This window comes from Netta rufina (assembly GCF_964035555.1).
Source record: "Netta rufina genome assembly, chromosome: 4".
NCBI classification, from domain to species: domain Eukaryota; kingdom Metazoa; phylum Chordata; class Aves; order Anseriformes; family Anatidae; genus Netta; species Netta rufina.
The window spans coordinates 5,114,774-5,133,456 of record NC_140127.1 but is presented as its reverse complement, the minus strand read 5'-3'; the positions used below and the strand labels follow the sequence as shown (position 1 = coordinate 5,133,456).

At 36.1% G+C, this 18,683-nt stretch overlaps 1 protein-coding gene across 1 annotated transcript in view; it reads right to left on the bottom strand.

Annotated features, from left to right (window-relative positions):
- COL25A1 (collagen type XXV alpha 1 chain) overlaps nucleotides 1-18,683 on the bottom strand; it is a 297,785-nt gene that overhangs the window by 53,100 nt on the left and 226,002 nt on the right. The window contains exons 11-15 of the mRNA XM_084285919.1: nucleotides 18,054-18,080; nucleotides 15,195-15,239; nucleotides 5,103-5,156; nucleotides 3,537-3,563; nucleotides 1,356-1,400 (exon numbers count right to left, since the gene is read on the bottom strand). Of these exons, the coding sequence (XP_084142045.1) occupies nucleotides 1,356-1,400; nucleotides 3,537-3,563; nucleotides 5,103-5,156; nucleotides 15,195-15,239; nucleotides 18,054-18,080 (198 nt within the window). The remainder of the gene's footprint in view (nucleotides 1-1,355; nucleotides 1,401-3,536; nucleotides 3,564-5,102; nucleotides 5,157-15,194; nucleotides 15,240-18,053; nucleotides 18,081-18,683) is intronic.

Genomic DNA, 18,683 nt, shown 5'->3' with positions numbered 1-18,683 from the left:
TAAACTTCCTGTTTACTTGCTGCCAGACTATGTCTGAATAAAAATCTCATATTTGCCTAGAGATTATGCTCTTAAATCTCATGAAAGTGGATTAAGAAGACTTTATTGGAATACCCTGTGTATGTAACTAAATAAGGTTTTTGAGATTTTAGTCTGGACTAATAAACAGGACTGCAAATGAAGTATTATTTAAATGAACTCTTGAAATGAAAGAACTTGGGTATTCTTAAACCTAATGACTATTTTTAAGATCTGATTTTAGAATATGCCCTATAATATCTTTGTGTTCATGAATACTGTTTCCAAATTATAGGGCCTGAGAAATTGGCACGCATTCCTTACCAGCATTTTGATAAATCTATCATAAACATCTCCTTGCAGTACACTCTGATCTGAGTTGGTTATGCAATTAAACATGCGGGGCAGGGGAGAATGAGAAGGACACAATAAATTTTTGTGCTTCTGCCCAAGTATAGGATGAACTGAATGTTTTTAGAAGCATATGAGTTCCAAACTAGTGGTAATAAGCATTATACAACATCTACTCAAAAGGATACATCATAAATAGGTAAGATTATGTGGGTAGAGGAGACCATTATGACAGACCCTTCTTTCTGTGCTCCACAGGCTTTGTTCTGACTGCTAAAATAAAGACTCTTGACTTGTATATATAAAACACATTTAAAAACTCAAGTTCAATTTTGATCTTTTGTGTAGAGATACAGAATAAGCCTCACATAAAATAAAGCAAAAGAAAAAAAAAAATATATATATAATTTTAACAACTTCTACTCTACAGTGACTACTACCTGTTGGTACTTTGCAGCAGTGAACTAAGGTATTAAGTGACATTATTGCTGATATCACCTGTTAAAAAAATATAAAATGTAGTTTTTATATTCAACTCTCATTTGTCCAGCTGGTTGCTTGGAAGGAAGTTAGCTACCATGATACCATACTGGTTTAGTCCCTTTCTTCACAGGTAACTGAGAGTGGGAAATGTGAACTGCTAGGATATATCTGAAATGGATGTAATTTACCAGACACAATACCAACAGTCTTGCAGGTTGTATCCAAAGTTTCTGTACATTGCACGTATCAGCTAAGAGGAGTCCTGATGCTGATATATTCTGTACTAAAGCTGTTTCTGCATAAAGTCAGGAATTTTGTACTTAATTGGGCAGAACAGTGACCTTTTTTCTGCTGTTCATAAGAATGAACCCAGTCAGATGTTCAACATATTTACAAGGAAGTTTAAAATGCATTTTCCTTTTGATCAAATTATTATTTTCATTAGTTGTTTAGACTGAAGCATGCCAACACCACATTTTATTCTCTATCGATACAAAGTATACCTTTTCTCCTGTGTCACCCTTTGGTCCATTTTCTCCAGCATCACCCTGTAATTAAAATAAATGTATTTTATTAATGATTTTATGTAAGCACACAGCATGCAGAGAGGAGTCAGCATTCAACCATGATTAGGAAGCTAATTCTGTTAATCAGGTAGTCAATCTCTCTATGACATGGTCAGGAAGTGTGGGTTTTATAGCTGCTACATCTGTTGCTTGAATATAGTCTTCTCTATAAACCTTTCACAGATTTTCAGAAACACATAAACTATCAAATAACTATCTTTCTGTTGGTATAGCCAACGGACTTGCCCAATTCATCATGGTTTAGCAACAAAGGAATGATTTCATGATGGTTCAACATTTTGAATTACCAGTACATATTTTTTTTCCCAACAGAGATACTCACCTAAACACACCTTATCAAATTCAGTTCACAGTTACCCAATTACTTAGTGTTAGGATTCTCAAATGATGTATGGTATAAACTCTGAGTTTGAAGTACTTCCATGAATGATTCATGAACCAGAAAAACTTCTAATTCCACTCGTTCAAACAGCCACCAAAATGGTGGTTATCTCTACATAAATTCTATATATTGTTTATTATTAAAAAAAAAAAAAAAGATATTCAGAGAAATTCTTTATGACTGGGTAGACATTCCCTGCTTTAAAAACAACTTTTTAAAGAAACACTTCAAAATTTTTATCTATAAGAATACTCTTTATTTTTAATTCAGCCATATAGTAAGACCAGAGTACATGAAAAGGTCTGCTATATGTGAAGATCTAGTCCAAAAATGTCTGTGGGACTTGAGTGCAAGAAACATTTTAAATGCCAAAAGTATTGATAAATATTGACTCTAAATACGCTAAAAACATTCCTCTAGGTCTTTGTCAGATAATCAGTAGTAATATTCAAATAACAATACTAATTCAACACCTGTTATATTGCTCTGAAAACCTTAATGTAAAATTCCATTCAGAGGACTTGTAACAGAGAAAGTTTTGTATACCGCAGTCACTAACACAAGGGGAGCTAGCTAACAGTCAAGCAACTCTCTAATTAAGGGCATGATGAAACATGCAATAGTTACTGCTAGGAATGATATTCCAAGTCCATTTGACATGATGAAGCACATAGAGGACATTTACAGTTACTTTTTTTTAGGGAAAGACAATAGATGACTACAGGGAAACATAATGATTGTAAGTAACAGAAATCCAGAATATATTAGAATTTGTTGTTATATTCCCTTTGTAACTGAAAGCAAACAAAGGATCCCTGGAGTTCCCCTAAAAACACAATTTTAACAAAAAGTAATGATTTCATGAAGAGATTCCCAATTATATACTTCTATACGTGGGGTATACACTTTCAAGACTTCCCTGGATTAATTTTATGATATTCTTGTATGTGAATTGCCTTTTCAAAGCATGCTTGCAGCTGCTACTACATGGATTTACACAGATCTGAAAGTGAAATTTAATTGCAGCTGCAAATTGAAGCTGTACAGGCAAGCATTTCTCAAGAGCAAATAGCACCTGAATACAAGCAGCTTCCTTTTTAAAAAAGCATGCATCAGTTTACTGACAGGAGATGAGCCTGTGTGCAGATTCCTGCTCAAAACAAGGCTTACAGCGTTTCTCAGACTGTCCTTGCAGAGATGCAGAGGCTTGACTCACACTCAGCATTTACTCTAACATGGGTGCTCCTACCAGCAACTTCACCTGAAAGGGGAGAATTGCACTCACATTTTGCAGCATGGAGCTTGTCTCCTCTCTGCATGGCCATATGTCTTGTGGAGTCTGTGTAATTATCAGTCTGTTACCTAATTGTTTTACTCCCCACAGGTAACAGAGCATCAAAACCAAGTTACAAGTAATCTTTGGCATTTGCATTTATTCTAACAAACTCATCTTCTTCTGATGCTAACAATAATGGTTAGGTGCAGTGTTGCTCAACAGTGCAGCCTTTAACACATGACCACTGCTCTCCATGAGAAATCCCACCACAGTATTCCCAGGAGGAGTAACTTGTATTAGTATTATTTGACATTAGCAAAAGCTGCACAATGAGTCTCAAGATGTAGGCTGTAGCTGCATTCATTTTTTGTAAACTCAGAAACAGTGCAGTGACGGTCCTCAAAAAACATAACAACAAAAGAAGCAAAATATGCCTTACCTTTTCTCCTCTCTCTCCAGGGTCACCCTGATAGAAGTAAGTGGAGCAGAGAAGTCATAAGTTACTAACATGAGCAAAATTTGAAATGTTAATATTATTGTTATGTCACTATTGATGACACTGTTTCAAATGACAAAATCCAAATAAATCTTCTATAAATGATAAGTCAATTTAGTAGAACTCAACAGACAATACATTTTTGACATAATTTTAAAAGATTAATTTTTTTGCATGAAAAGTTTTTTGTTTTGTTTTTTAAGTTTTCTTCCTCCTTTGTTCTAGATTAAACCCTGACAAACAGGCATATATGTTTGTGGGATGGCCTATTGTGACAGAAATGACTTCTGCATGTATTCCCTTATTTTGGGAATAAATGAAGGAAAAATCCAAAGGTTGAATGTGAGGGAAAAGTCTTATGATTCTATTAATGGCTTAGAAGGCTCCATGTGAGAAACAGAAAGCCTTAAGTGTCTCGATATAATTCATGATTGATTCAAAGCAATGAGTCTTTATTGCTCCTGACATTCTGTGTAACAAAAAGATGGCTTATAGCCTTTATTTTTAATTATAACTTGCTTGAGAAACTGGCTCAATGGCAAACGCACTTTTGCACACTGAGCATGACCCTGACAGCTCATCTCTGTGATTTTGGCTCAGAAATGCACTCTGCCTCATCTTTGCCCCTTCTGATAGCTGGTGGTCGCTAGGCAACTCAAAGATTACAGCTGTGAATATGAATTAAGCATCAACCGCCACAATTTGGCTTCTTCTGTATACAAAGTAAGAAAAGGTCATGCTCCCAAATGGTTTGTTTTCATCCCTGATGGACAAGCAGCCAGTCAGTAAATGTAAAAAGCCTTCCTTAACTGTCCGTCAGCAGCAGTGTGATGCACAGAATCAGCTGAGGAGCACATGTGCCCCAAAGATGCACGCTCGCAGCTGATGGGATTAGAATTTAGCATTACCCATTCCAGGAGGCCCGCAGATCACATTGTGTTGGACATGTTGAGCTTTCTTTTAAACAAAGTTATCATAAGCTTTATGTTCTATTTCACTAGTTCAATATTAAAAGAGCAGGAAAAAAATTCGTTTAACAATAACATAAATGCAAAGAGACATTTTGATGCAGCAAATACAGGCCTAGACATGTTCCTAATGCGGTTTGTTGCTAACTTCCATAATAGCAGGATCAGGGCTCAAGACTTAACTCTGACATTCATCAAAGAACTGACCACAGTAGCTCTTGAAAAGAAGCCTGAGACACATTGTAAGGAGCATAAACAAAGCCTTTCTGAAAAGGTCCCCAAATTCCCAAACACTTGCAGGCACATTCACTTGGCAATGGATGCATATGCGTCAGTGCCACTGACTGGAATTATACATGCACAGCAGAAGATAATGCTTCTTTATGGTGAAATGTGTAAAGCCTCTTACAGCACAGATCACTGGAGTGAGCAGATCATTAAAATCCAGTCAGAATAAAAACACAAGTTGGGAAGCATGACTGTAATCTATATGCACTCACGTACCGTGTGCTTTTTTTTCTAATCCATTTTCAATACTAACCTTAAGTCCTGCTGCTCCCTTCTCTCCTGCTACACCAGGCAAACCAGGTTCGCCCTAAACGCAAAGAAAATAAAAAATGTAGTTAAGAAAGACATAATGAAGTATATTAACATTGTTTCACGAACTTTCTCATATTAGGTAAGTCATGATAAATAAAATTTAAGATTGCTCAGCCTGAATATGTACTCCACAAACAGGTACTAATATGCACTATTTCCTCAATTAGAGTGGACTAACTCAAATTCAAGTTCCTGTATAGATAAGAAATAATTCTACGGGAAGTGGTGGAAATACAAAGGTGTGAAACTAAACAGAAAAAAGAACTGAAACTTTTGATTCTGAAAAGCTGTCCAATTAACCTTAAAAGCACATTCTTTCCAGAAAGACTAGCAATGTTTCTCTCTTCTCTCCAATTTAGAAATAACTGCAAGAAAGGCTTATCTTAAATGGCTTTGACATTTGTGCTTCTGGTCTCATAAGAAAGGCAGACAGTGATGAAAAATGAGAAGGGTTATTTCTAGAAATGGAAGAATTTGGAAGAATAGATAGCACTTTTTAAATTATTATTATTATTATTATTATTTTAATATACCTTGCTTGTCCATTTTACATACTCTAGTACCAATGGCTGAAAATTAAATTTAAAAGATTGTTAAAAAATTTAGCATAACATCAATGATCCAAATTTTGGGGACATTTAACAGATAGCATATAAATTCTTCCACAGTTCAAGGTGTCACAAGTCACTTTCAAAAGTCCATCAACAAATGACAACTACTTGCAAATTTCTTTTTCCCCCAAAGTTAAAAAACAATAAACAAATACCAAAAACAAACAAACAAAAACAACACAAAAATACCATCAACAAAAAAACCTTTATGACATTTTCTGGTATTCATTTCCCAGATTTATGAAAAAAAAGTATTATTTATTTTATGTGATGTGATAAAGCAATGGTTGGACTTCATTGTTAAGCAACTAGGGTTGATGGCTGAGTGAAACCTTCTGCAGAAGTATTCCTCAGTTTCTCAAGAACCATGCCTATTCTTTTGTAACCCTCAGCTACACAAACACATTGCACTTCTGGGGTGGCAAAAAATGTTAAAGTAGCATCCAAAAGAATATCAGAAAAAGCCTTCAGCTAGGTTTTTCTGTAAGTCTTTTGCTATGTAAATGTATAAAATGCTTAGACGTTAAATACAAGAGTCAGCATGATAATCAAATTAGAAAGAATAATTCTTATCAGAAACTCAGCTGAAATTTTCATACAGGACTTGAACTAACACATGACAAGCCAACTCTCTTCTCACAAGTTACAAAAGAGTTAAGATAAGGGCTTGTTCCAAGTGCAACAACAAATATTTTCCAATCCTCCATAAAAGCCTTCTTTGGTTCTCCAAAGAAGAAGGTTCCATTCTATTTTAAAATTAGGTAAAGGAACATAAAATACAATAATGTCACTAAATGTTGGACTATTTTGAAATATAAAACAAGAGTGTTGAGGTTCTTGCAAAATTCCAGTGAGGTATTTTCCTCACCAGAGAAAAAAATGTGCTAGGTGCTATTAAACCCCCGGGGAATTACATAGCTATTTGAGTCAGCCCTTTTTTCAAGGCTCCTTTGTACTACAGTAGCTTTTAGGCTGATATAGTAGCACAGGCATTTGATATATGAGTGGTAAGGATTTGAAGCTGTTGGAGATTAGGCATAAGTGTTCCAATGGATTGACCTAAAAAGCACTTGAAGAAAACTGCCAGTTGACAAAACGAAGCAGAAGGGACCAATGGATATGCACTTGTTTCTCCTCATCCCACACCCTAACAAGTTTGCTTCTGTCTCCTTCATTTTAAAACAGCTGCAGTTGGCTGACACTTTAAGGGGCTTAAGACACTAATCAAAGGGCTGATATCCCAAGATTGCACTTTCCTCCCAAGTTTACAAATCTGAGTTATAAATGCAGACAGCTACTGGTATGAAAGCAACAAAAAGAGATGCTAGAAATTGGATAAAAGAGTTATCTTACTTTGGAAAAACAAATGAAAACCTACAGCTGTTACCCAGTACTAGTAAATCCCTATTCACTCCAGTTTTGTCTCTGGCCCATTTGTGACTTTCCTATGGCCAACACACTGCATGTTTCTAACTCTGGAAGTACCAGCCAGAGGCATAATCACACCAGACATTGGCTCTGGGAAGGGCAAAGATTGAAGACAAACCTACAAGGCCAGTCCAGAGATGACCTTGTGCTTTTATGCTTTTGAATTGATTATCCTTCAGTTTCTAAAGGCCAGAAGCACAGGGGGCTAGTATAAAACCATTTTCTGTCATGCCAATAATATCCCTTTCACTGCTTTAGAACCTGATTTTATTGTCAATACAAGGAAGCAGGGAGTAGTAAGATGAAATAAAAAATTACAGCACATAAGTTATATCTATATCCCTGGTAAACACTCCCAATGCACAGCAAAACAAGCTTTGTGCCGGGGGCTTCCATTTTTCATACTTCAGGTCTTTTAGGCATGTCTGGCTTCATATTTTAACTATTCTAATAAAGCTTAAAATAAAATAAAATAAAATAAAATAAAATAAAATAAAATAAAATAAAATAAAATAAAATAAAATAAAATAAAATAAAATAAAATAAAATAAAATAAAATAATAAAAATACAACCCCCAACAGACCTCCTGTTGAAATTCTAAAAAAGTATCTACAAAGAAAAAGAACAGCAAACATTTTGGAGGAAAGTAGCTTGACCTCTTCAAGACTTACTTTCTACTTAGTAGTAGAAAGTAGTCCTTCCACAGCTATACACTAAAACACAATGTTATCTTAGGAATGTTTGTCCCACAAGGATGATTTTAGTATTTGGCATGAAAATAATTTACAATACTTCTGTTGAGAAGTATGGTTAATCACTTTCCTTCCATTTATTTACTTTTTTTTTTTCTTTTTTTTAATCAAAACATATATTGAAACTAAAAAAAAAAAAAAAAGTATACGTGTTTCATCCCCACAGGTTAGTGCTTGAGAAATTAACAAAAGAACTACTTTTTAAAAGGCCGAGGACAGTTACACTGCTGTTCAAGGAGTGGTGCATGCATGGGGAAACACCATCTCATTCAGAAACACCATCTCATGTAGTAATTGCAATTAGACTGCTTTTCAACTTGGCAAGATGACAGAAGCTATAAAACTAGATCCTTAATCTCATACATTTTTATATTTACCAGGCCATGGCTAATGTGTTTCCTGACTCATATTGCAGTCTCTCTTTAATAGCTCTGACAATGAAGGTGTTAGGCTGCAGAAACAATTGTCTTCTGCACACCATTTAGCTTTCAAATCAACTTTTTTTTTTTCTTTCCCATTTAAAGAGTGACTTTGTCTATAGCACACCAGAGCTTAGGTCACAGCTTACCTTTCTGCAGTCATGTAAAAATGTAACCCATGATCCCAATTAAAATCATACTGAGGGCCACAGTGCTCCCTCAAACAAGAGTTGCAAGGACCAAAGAAATTGCATGAAGATATGCCCCTTGGAACTCTTCCTTTACACAGATGGAGTGTGAGGAAGATGCTGTGGGCAGGTTGGACATGTCTCTGTATGCAATTTTAGGGAACTGTTCATTCCACATGGACTGCTAGCTCTTTCTGCCCTGGCATGTTCTGATTCTGAGTTAGACCATCCCACAGAAACTGTGCGCTGGACATCACATGGGACAACAATGATACACCATAACAGAAATAAATTCTCCCTTATTGCAAGAATAAACCCTGTTAATAGTGGCATTAAGATGGTTATATTTCCACATGCTGCTTCAGCAGTTTGGGGCTACTGTGACTGGTAGAGAGTCTAATGGGACACTGTGGTACCAGCACCATCTTATTTGAATATACTATCTACTTAGGTTTTCAAGTACTTGTAAAAGTAGTAAAGAAACCTACCAGATATACAAAAATATCATGTGCCAAACTGGTAAACCCGCAAATGTTGCATCAGAAGTTCTCTTAGCCTTTAAATTTTGTTTCACGTGAAGTTGTTTTCTCTTGCCTTTGATTACTGGACAAAGAGCAAAAGAAAGGTCTTGTTTTCGTGACATGACTCACTATACAAATAGACTATAAAATACTAGAAAATGTTAGAAAAGGTGCCTTTTCCCAAATTTAATGTAAAATACTGTTAGTAGTAGAAGGCAATGCTCTAGACATTTGTCTACCACAGAAAAGGACACCACTACCACTAGAAGCTTTGTAAGCACTTAAGTCCCCGTTTATTCACTACCACCATCTGAAGTTATTTAGATCCATCTTGCTGAATTCATAAATAGTCTCAGAATGGTGGGAATAAAAATTTCCAGCAAATGTGCTATTGTTCTTACACTCAAGCAGCTAAAGCAGGAGTGTAAATGCTCCAGTAATTTAGTTGATGACTACTTACAGGGCAGAAAAATGCATCAGACATGGTGTGATTTTGTTGTTATTGTTTTGTTTTGGTTTTGTTTGTTAGTTTTTTGGGGGGTGTCTGTTGTTTATATGCTATAGAGAAATTGCAGGGTCCCCACCAATAGAATGATGATGCATTTTCAAACAGATACATTGCATGACATTGTGTTTGTTGTCAATAACAGGAAAGGCTTTAACAGGTTACACAAAACAGCCTGTGGATGTGAAGCTGCTATTAACACTAATTCAGTTCCACAAGTTAACCCCAAATGCCCTGATAGGCACTTTGGTTTCTCAAAAGCAGCAGCACTCTAACAAACTAAATAACTGTCAGTATTAAAATGAATTAGAAAGAAAACTGTTGCACTAACAAACTGTGTTGTTATGGAATGACTGAAACAAACGATGTAAGAGAACGTCATTAACTATTCAAAACATCCTGATAATTTCCAGAATGATCTTCAGCAAAATGCTTTGAGGCTCAGAAATATTTGGATTTTTCTTCCAATTAATATCAGTTATTAGGGCAAAACAAATGCTAATATGCCAAGAAGAACACGTCCAACCCAGATGTTTGATTCAGGAGTTTCAGATAACTCAAAGAATAACAAGAAGGCCTTTGGAACGCAGATTAGAACCTTGGTTCTAGTCCTGGTGCTCTTGTGCCTGTATTAACTGTGTAACTGTATTAACATTGAAAAACAGGCTCTGGCTTTCCTGTATTAGTTTGAGTACTAATGCCCTGCACCCTGCCCAATAAATAGGTGTAATAATTTCCTCAGAAAGTCGGGTGATGCAGGCAGTCTGAAGGCTTCCACTGACCTGAATCTGAATTTGATCAAGACTCAACTGTGTAGAGCACTGCTGGGGCTCAGCTGTCAATACGAACTCATAAATCCTGCTTTAGACCTGTTTTGAAAATGTATCACCCACTAGAGTCCATATTAAGGGAGTCAGGGCTGTTGAAAGCATACCTCTTCTTACTAGAGCAGTCTGTGCCCTGGAGACATATACCTTTATATGCAGAATTAAACAGCTAAAAATAACGTGGCTGGAGGCCCTAGCTTTTCTTGTTTGTAACAGAAAAACAGCCTGGAGGCCACTCTTCTGAAATAGGTTTGGTTTCGGTGGGACACATAACTCCGTCCACACCAGCTGGTTGATATCCATCTCACCCTGAGAAGAAAGGCTGTCAGTATTGCTATATTTTTCAGTCACTAGAATGTAATCTGTTGTAAGGATAAGGAAATACAAGAGGCCCCCAAATCTAATCCAGTCTAATTTTACTCTAAAATACATAAACAAGGACAGAAAGGAAAAAAAGTAGTTTCTCAGACATGTTACTGCAATTTCCATTTCAAACCGGGCTTGAATTATTTCCTTTCAATTTGCTTTTCACCCCCCTCTAAAGTAACTTAAAATTGTTTGTTTAAGAACTGGAAATCTCTCCTGGCCCACTCACAAGCTGAAATTAGGTGGAAAGAGTCTTCAACAGGACTCAGCTGGCCTGCAAACCTGTCTGAGAATTTGTGAACTGCATTCAATGATATTTCCTTCTTTTATATTTCTTTATTTGAAAAAAAAAAATGTTAGTACATGCATACCCTTCATTTCTCTAAAGAAATGTGGTAATACCACTTTTCAAATGCACATCCTACACAGTGTAGTACATATCGTTGGGAAAATGCATGTGAATTAGAGTAATAACAAGCACGAAGAAAGCAGTAAGAAATGTGTGCAACCAGACTCAAAGTCTACTAACAAGAAGGGAAACTGTTTTTAGGTTTATGAAACTGCTAATATCAAACTACTGAAACCATTTGAGATTAAATGTCTTGTCCCGAGTACTGCTCTGTTCTCAATACATCCTTACAAAATAATAAAAATACCAAGTACTATGTAAGAAAAACAGTCCAAAGAAGTGAGTGAGGCTTTATGCTCTCCAGATGAATTCCTATTTCAAGCTGAAAGTGCTGCTTACACAGCCTCTAGACTGTGTTCCTTCAGACCAAATGCAATCCTCACTCAGCCAACTTCACCTTTCTTCCTTGTGATGCTGCTGCAGTCACTGGGAGTCCTTATCAAATCAGTACCACTGAGCAAATACCCCACTACGTATCCTATACTTGCACAGTTGAACTTTCCAAGAACCCCTTTTTGGATATTTTGACATGACTACTGTAGGGGTCTTTCATTCCGTTTTCAATGCCTGCGGACCTCTCACTAGGGATCAAGAAAGAGAGGGTTATCTCCCCCCAAGCATCTTGCTAGGAAGCAACCTTCTCCAGTTCAATTGGACAATGGTCTGCAGAGGAAAGGGAGTGCTTACAAGGACTTTTCTTGCTATCTCAGAAGGCTTCTGTCCACCCAGTGACAACATCTCTCAGACTGCAGGAATTACTAGGCAGCTTCTTTCCATTTACTGTCTTCAACAAGATAAGAAGAATGTTGCCAATTTCCCAAATGTAGAAACAAACAAGGAATATAAATGCCCTTGCAAGACTAACTGTAATATTTTGTGGGATTTGGCCTAAAAGAAATATATTTATGTGTGTGTGTGTGTGTGTGAAGCTATGGTAACAATTTTGCTACTACTTTTATTACAACAAGATCTGTTAACAGTCCTGCAAAAACAGGTGGGTTATGTAAAATTACACTTACTCTAATATTTAGAGATTGTCTAAGAAAAGTGGTTCATGTGTTAAGGGATTAGAAAATTGTTCCAAGTGTACTCAGAATTTATGATCTAATTTCCAGACCTATTGGTCAGACTTGTCAATCGTCTCCTATTTTCCACTATTTCAATTAAAGAAGAGGTGAAGGGAAAGTTAAAGAAAAATTGCAGACACATACATGATGGAGATGACCTAGTTGTATTATTCAAGTGCTCAAGGAGAGAGGAAAGTTAATTCACTGCTGACATTCATCAACTGAAAGATATTTCAGTGCTTGGATGGGGAAAGCATTCACACACGCAATTTTAAGCATGTGCTTAGCACTCTTTGCCTTTTCAACTAAGAAAAAATATTAACTTGGAACCTCGTGCACAGCACATGCATAGAGCGAGTTCACTGATTAAAAGGCTAACAAGACAGTAAGACTTTTGTAAAGCCTTTCAACCACATAGATTCTCAAAAGGGTATGACTTGCATCACACATTTCAGTTGAGTTCAACTGTTCTGCAAATCAGCATGAATTTGTCTGAGCAAAACCAAGAGTGCCAGCCATCAGCTCACAGTACAGGCCAACTTTAATTGTATGTGAACTCCTCTGAAGGCTGCACATAAATGTGGAAAACACGGAAGTCTGACACTGAACTTATTACCCTCGTAGCTGTTCAACAGTATCTCGTGAGTAACACCGCACCGAGAATCTGTTTTTTCATCCACTTAGGAAAAATTGACATTTTGGTAGAGAAATGTTAGCCTGGGAGTCCTAGGCTGCACTATACCTACTAATACCAGATTTAGATAAATACTGATCCAGTTTAACTTTATTTCTACCATTATTACCAAGCTAACCCAAATTATTAAAAGAGATATTGACATTGATCTTTAGTCTGCTTTGTATTATATGAAAACAATACATTTTCTGCACAAAATGAAATGCTTGCTAGTCAAAATCAGCTACCAATTGTGCAACACAAGAATTTGACCACTATGTATCTGTATAGTTTTTGTGCTAGTATCTATATTTAGTCTAGCAATTGATTTATTTTTTCTTAAAAAGGTTAAAAATATACTAGTCTGCTTATACTAAATAAGTACATCTTTATTAAAGTGGTGATAATTTAGGGATCTTTTAGATGCCATAAATATGGAAATAAATAAAATGAACATAAAACCACACACTGAAAATATTAGGATCTGTTTTTCAAGCACAATTTAAAATTGTTAAACAGCATTTAAAGATATATTAGCTTTTTTCTTTATGAAGGCAATTGCATATTTATTTCCTTCCCCATGAAACATGATTGCAATTAAGTCTATGTGGTCTCCTAAAAACAGATGTACAACAACCTAATACATCCTTCAAATAAGTAAGTAAATAAATAAATCCATGTCTTCCAAAATGACACTCAAATAACCAGATAAATTTTGGACATCTGGCACATGTGAGTAAAGATTTCTCAACAGACTTTACGTGATGATACTAATAAAAGTTAAACACTTTGATTAAAAGTTAATCATCAGTTCTATTCTATTCAATGTGTTTGGAACTATTCTGTCCAGTCTTCTCTCATCATCCTGCACATCCAAAGAATATTATGCTACAAAATGTGTCTTCACTGGTCTTGAGCCCATACGTTGGTCACAAGAACTACTTGAATTGTGTACAACAATGTCAGCTGTGTTTGCAACTACTTCCTAACATTCACGTTGCAATTGAATGCAGACACGCAATACCAAGGAAAAATTTCAGGTCTTCACACAAATTTGTTTTGTAAGGTATTTTTAATAATTGCTCATGTGTTATATATAGCTAATTCCAAATATTTTTTTCTTTTGTTGCTCCACAGTAGTCATAATTTTCTGAATATAATAATTTTAAAATAATAGGTTCATAGCATTATCCTTATCACTAAAGTGAAATAACTCATTATTACATCATTTCCTATAACGGCTATCAAAATGCAAGTCTTATACGGGTTATATATTATGTTAACAGAAGCAATATATCTTTATTGTTGGGAAAGACCAATTTAAATTCAATTATTTACAATATCTTAGTGCCTTTTTCCCCGTAGGCTCTTGAGGAGGGAGGCAGGAGAAGGGATTGTATAATATGGTCTTTATACACTTTCATCTATTGCTTTTTAAGCACAGTGAACAAGCTATATTATACATTTTTCTTTTGGTATTCCCTGCAAGTGCTTTTCAAGTTCAGTGTGAATGTTAGTGCTTATGAGAACAACAGATGGATAATACTGTTTACAGTCAGGGAGGGATATTATTTAAACTTCACCACCCAGCTTTGCCAACAAACCTCAGCAATGCTGTGAAACAGCCCTGCTGCTTTACTGCGACCCCTCCTTATGGAGCGCCGTTCTGAACTGAGTCAACTTGGTGTTGGCTCTGAAAGATGACACTGACTTGTCTGACTTAGCATCTCCTCCCAATTGCATTCAAGATTATTTCTTTTCAATTAATTTCCCTGCATTTTCTTCCCTGACAATAATTTTATATTATTCTCCACCTGCTTTTCCACTCTCATTATTCTCTGTAGTTTGTATTAAAAATGCATTGGCACTGTATAAATACCCAATATCATATAAGTGTTTGCATCATGGGACTGAATTAATAGAAAATAAAACAAAACAAAACAAAACCCAAACCTGCAGAAAAAAATGAGTTTGTAACAACATTGTCTAAAGTTACACACCACATATATGGATGTCTATCAGTCATCATCAAATGCAAACATCAGACTTTCAGCTTAATTATGTTCAATGACTATTTAACTTAGGCTAGAAAAGATTACTTCAAAGCACAAATCAGATTGTACTTTCTTTTCCAATAAACTAATTTGAAATCAGAGCTCTGGCTGTACTGCTGTATATTGCTCGTGTGAAGGAGCCCTGCGAGCCCTGAGTAGCTTTAATCAATGACATAAATAACCGCAGTGCTGACAAAGTCAAGCGAACTCACCACTTGTCCGTCTCTCCCTGGAACACCAGGCACTCCAACAGAACCCTGGTGGGAAACAGACGCCAGCATTTAGCAAATTAAACAGGTCATGAAACCTTTCGTCTCTTAATACAGTACTTAAAAATGATGGTGAATACTTGCATATTGAAAGTGCAACAAATTTTTCAAAAACTAATTTTTAGTCAAGCTGAGCTCTCTTTTCAGATGACATTTTATACTTATACATGTTCTCCCGCTGTACATTTTAATGACTGCCCCACTGTATGGCCTCTCAGAAGCAAGCCTCAAGTTTGTGTCTACTTTGTGATGTTGTGGATGCTTCACAAGAAATGTAACAATTAAATTGGAATTCCATTTAATGCACTCAATAAATTTTGAGATTGTTCTGACACAATCTAACATAGCACCTGAACAAAACCTTTAATGCTTCAAATGCTTAAAGCATCTGAAGTGGAGGGATGCTTCTAGCTCAATAACTGGTAGGGTCAATCTATTTAAAATCTTTTAAGGGATAATCTCCAACAATTCAGCCTGAAAAGTGCTAATTGCTGATACACTCTCAAATTGCACCAACATTACTGCAATCATTTAAAATAAAATGAAATGAAATGAAATAAAATGAAATAAAATGAAATAAAATAAAAATAAAAATAAACAGGACGAACACATGGAGTAGACAAAAGGGGAAGTCAAATGTTATCACTGACTTGTAACATGAGAGATCTTTTTACACAGCTCTCATACTTCTGTATCATGGACAATATTTTTTTTTTTTTTTGAAGGAACTTTTCTGACTGTTGCTACAGATGTTTAGTAAAAAGCTAAGGCATGAGGAAAGCATGAAAATTATGAGATTACACAGGTTTTTTCCGTTCTTTCTATAAAATTGTTGTTGCTCAGCAAGGAAACTGTAAGCATAATTTTTATTTTCCACTACTAAGCGCCTTAACACATTACAAAAGTGCAATAGATACTTGAAAGGCTGGTACTCTAAAAAAAAAATATGTCCAGGGGGTTGGAAAGGCAGAAATTTTGTCAACGGTGAGATGTACAGTTGCCCAGCACCCATAAAACAAATGAGCATCCTGTGAGGCCTGTCAGGCCCTGAGGCCCAAGAATCAGCGTACAGCATTTTCCCCTCTATTCACATCGGTTAGAGGTTTCACTAAAAATGGTTTAGTGGAAGGACACCAACACCCAGAGGGAATGCAGCCAAAATGGATGCACGTTTGCCAAAAAAATAGAGTTGAGGAAATAATGGATGGAATAATCCTGTGAAACAAGAAACGGAAACAACTCATGAAGGCCTCCAAAAAACTCCAACATTTGAAAGCCCTGGAGGCTTCAGCTCACAACAGAGCTGCAAATCAGTAAAAAATAATATACTGGCACCTCAGCCTGTTTCCATGACCCTGAATGCTTTCCCCTTATTCCCAAAGCTTTCACTTTGGCATTCCCATTGCCTCTATTTGCTGGATGCATGGCCATGACTGCTAGCTACTGCAAAGGGGCCTTTTGTGAGCATTTTCACATCTTTGTATAATTTTTCAGAAAACTGTAAGACAAATGGCATTAAACCATCAGCCTGAAAAAAACCATCCTGCTTGTAACAATTCCTCCTCTCAGTGACAGTCTCATATAGCCACTGACTTCTTATGAAACACAGGATGTTAGAAAGTGTAAATAAAATTGATTCTATCATTCCCTTAACCAATAAAGGTTTATCATATATTCAAAAGCTCATCAGCATGTGGGTTTTGCTGATGCTGTATGCTCAAAATATCCCACTCCCCCATACAATTATACAAATAATTGTATAATGGCAACTTCTAAATCATTACAGTTTTACAATGTCACATTCCTGCATTGCTAAACATGAAGAGTAGTCTTCTCCTTCAGCTTGCAAACTCTGTATAGTTTACAGCTATATCCATGGCAAAATCCCATGGATTTATGTGCTCTGTTATTACATTTTTACATATTATCATGCTTTCCTTTCTTTTGTTCATAAAGTTTCATTTTAACCCACGCAAGCAAACCTTCATTTTAAATAATATTATATCAGAAGAAAAAGAGGTGACAACTTTGCCACATAAGTTAATACTACTAATTCCTTTTTTTTTCCTTAATACAAATTAAGCCTGCCCAAATTAAACATCTTCCATAACCCTTCTTATCTCTTGAAATCAATGTGAAAATGAACTGCTTTGGTGGTGTGTGGGTGAGGATGCTGGAATGGTGCCACTGCTATTGCTGATACATCTAGGACTGTTTTAATGATGTAATTCCATAAATCCAAAGCGCACTCCATCAAACTGAGGCAGTCAGCTTTAATGAGTGTAAATAATGCTAAAGGCATTCATAGGAAGTCAGGTCCTGGGTTACAGGGAACAGGAAAACACTGGCAGACCACCTGAACAGAGTCAGCCAAGCACCATTTATCAGCAACACCTATGTGCTTTGTTGCTGCTGGTCGATTCTGTAGTCATATGGCACTGATCTACTTGAGTAAGGACATGCATTTAATCAGAAACTCTATCTCCCCACCTTTCACAACGTTTTACCTTTGGTTTCATAGTTTCAGGGCAAGAATAAGAAAGTTATAGTGACCTATTCATCTGAATGTTAAACAGACAGATTGAAAAGAGTCTGTTTTACATTGCTTGAACTTCCAAGGACGGTGGAAATGGGAAATCTTACATCTCACGTTATATAGTTGCATTTTGCAAAAACAAAATTCAGAGCTTAAACTAATGGATTCAATGTGGTGTACAGTAGCTAATTCCATTCACCTTTTCTGCTTACAATTTGGCACCAGGAGGAATAATCACTTTCACAGTTTTGTTGTTTATACTATACCTTTTGTCCTGGAGGCCCCTGAGGTCCCTGCAAAGGGAAAACAATTCAATTAACATAATAACTCAAGCCAATTTAAACATAAATGACCAATTAAAACTGTCCTATTGTGTAAGCATTCAGATACTGGACTGAAACCAGCTGATGTTTTATACATCAAGGAAAAGCAAAACTTTCTGCTGAAAATGCACAATGGGTCTTTTCTCTTCTTTTGGAACAGATTTAACTACTAAGTGGAAGACTCAAATTTTCCCCCTTTCTAATCTTTTCTCTTCCATCCCATCTGTTTTTTCTGGTACAGACAAATCTATCAGCATTAAGATGACTGTTTATTTTCTGTTTCTGATACCAACTAACAGCCAATTGTGTGTCCATGGTAATATCTCTGCTTGGCAGTATAAAAGCAATGTTTATGCAACCAAGCTTATTTTATTTTATTTGACAGAGAGAAGCATAAGCCTCTACATCTCCTCATCTTCTAGTTCATTAAAGGTATCGACATTCATGACTATGTTTTACCCAACACGTGATTTATGCCATCAACTGCAAATAACAGAAAATACTTCAGAAATCATTAAGAATGCTCTTGGGAAGTAAAGAACCACCACTTTGCCCCTGGGACCTGAGAAGGCA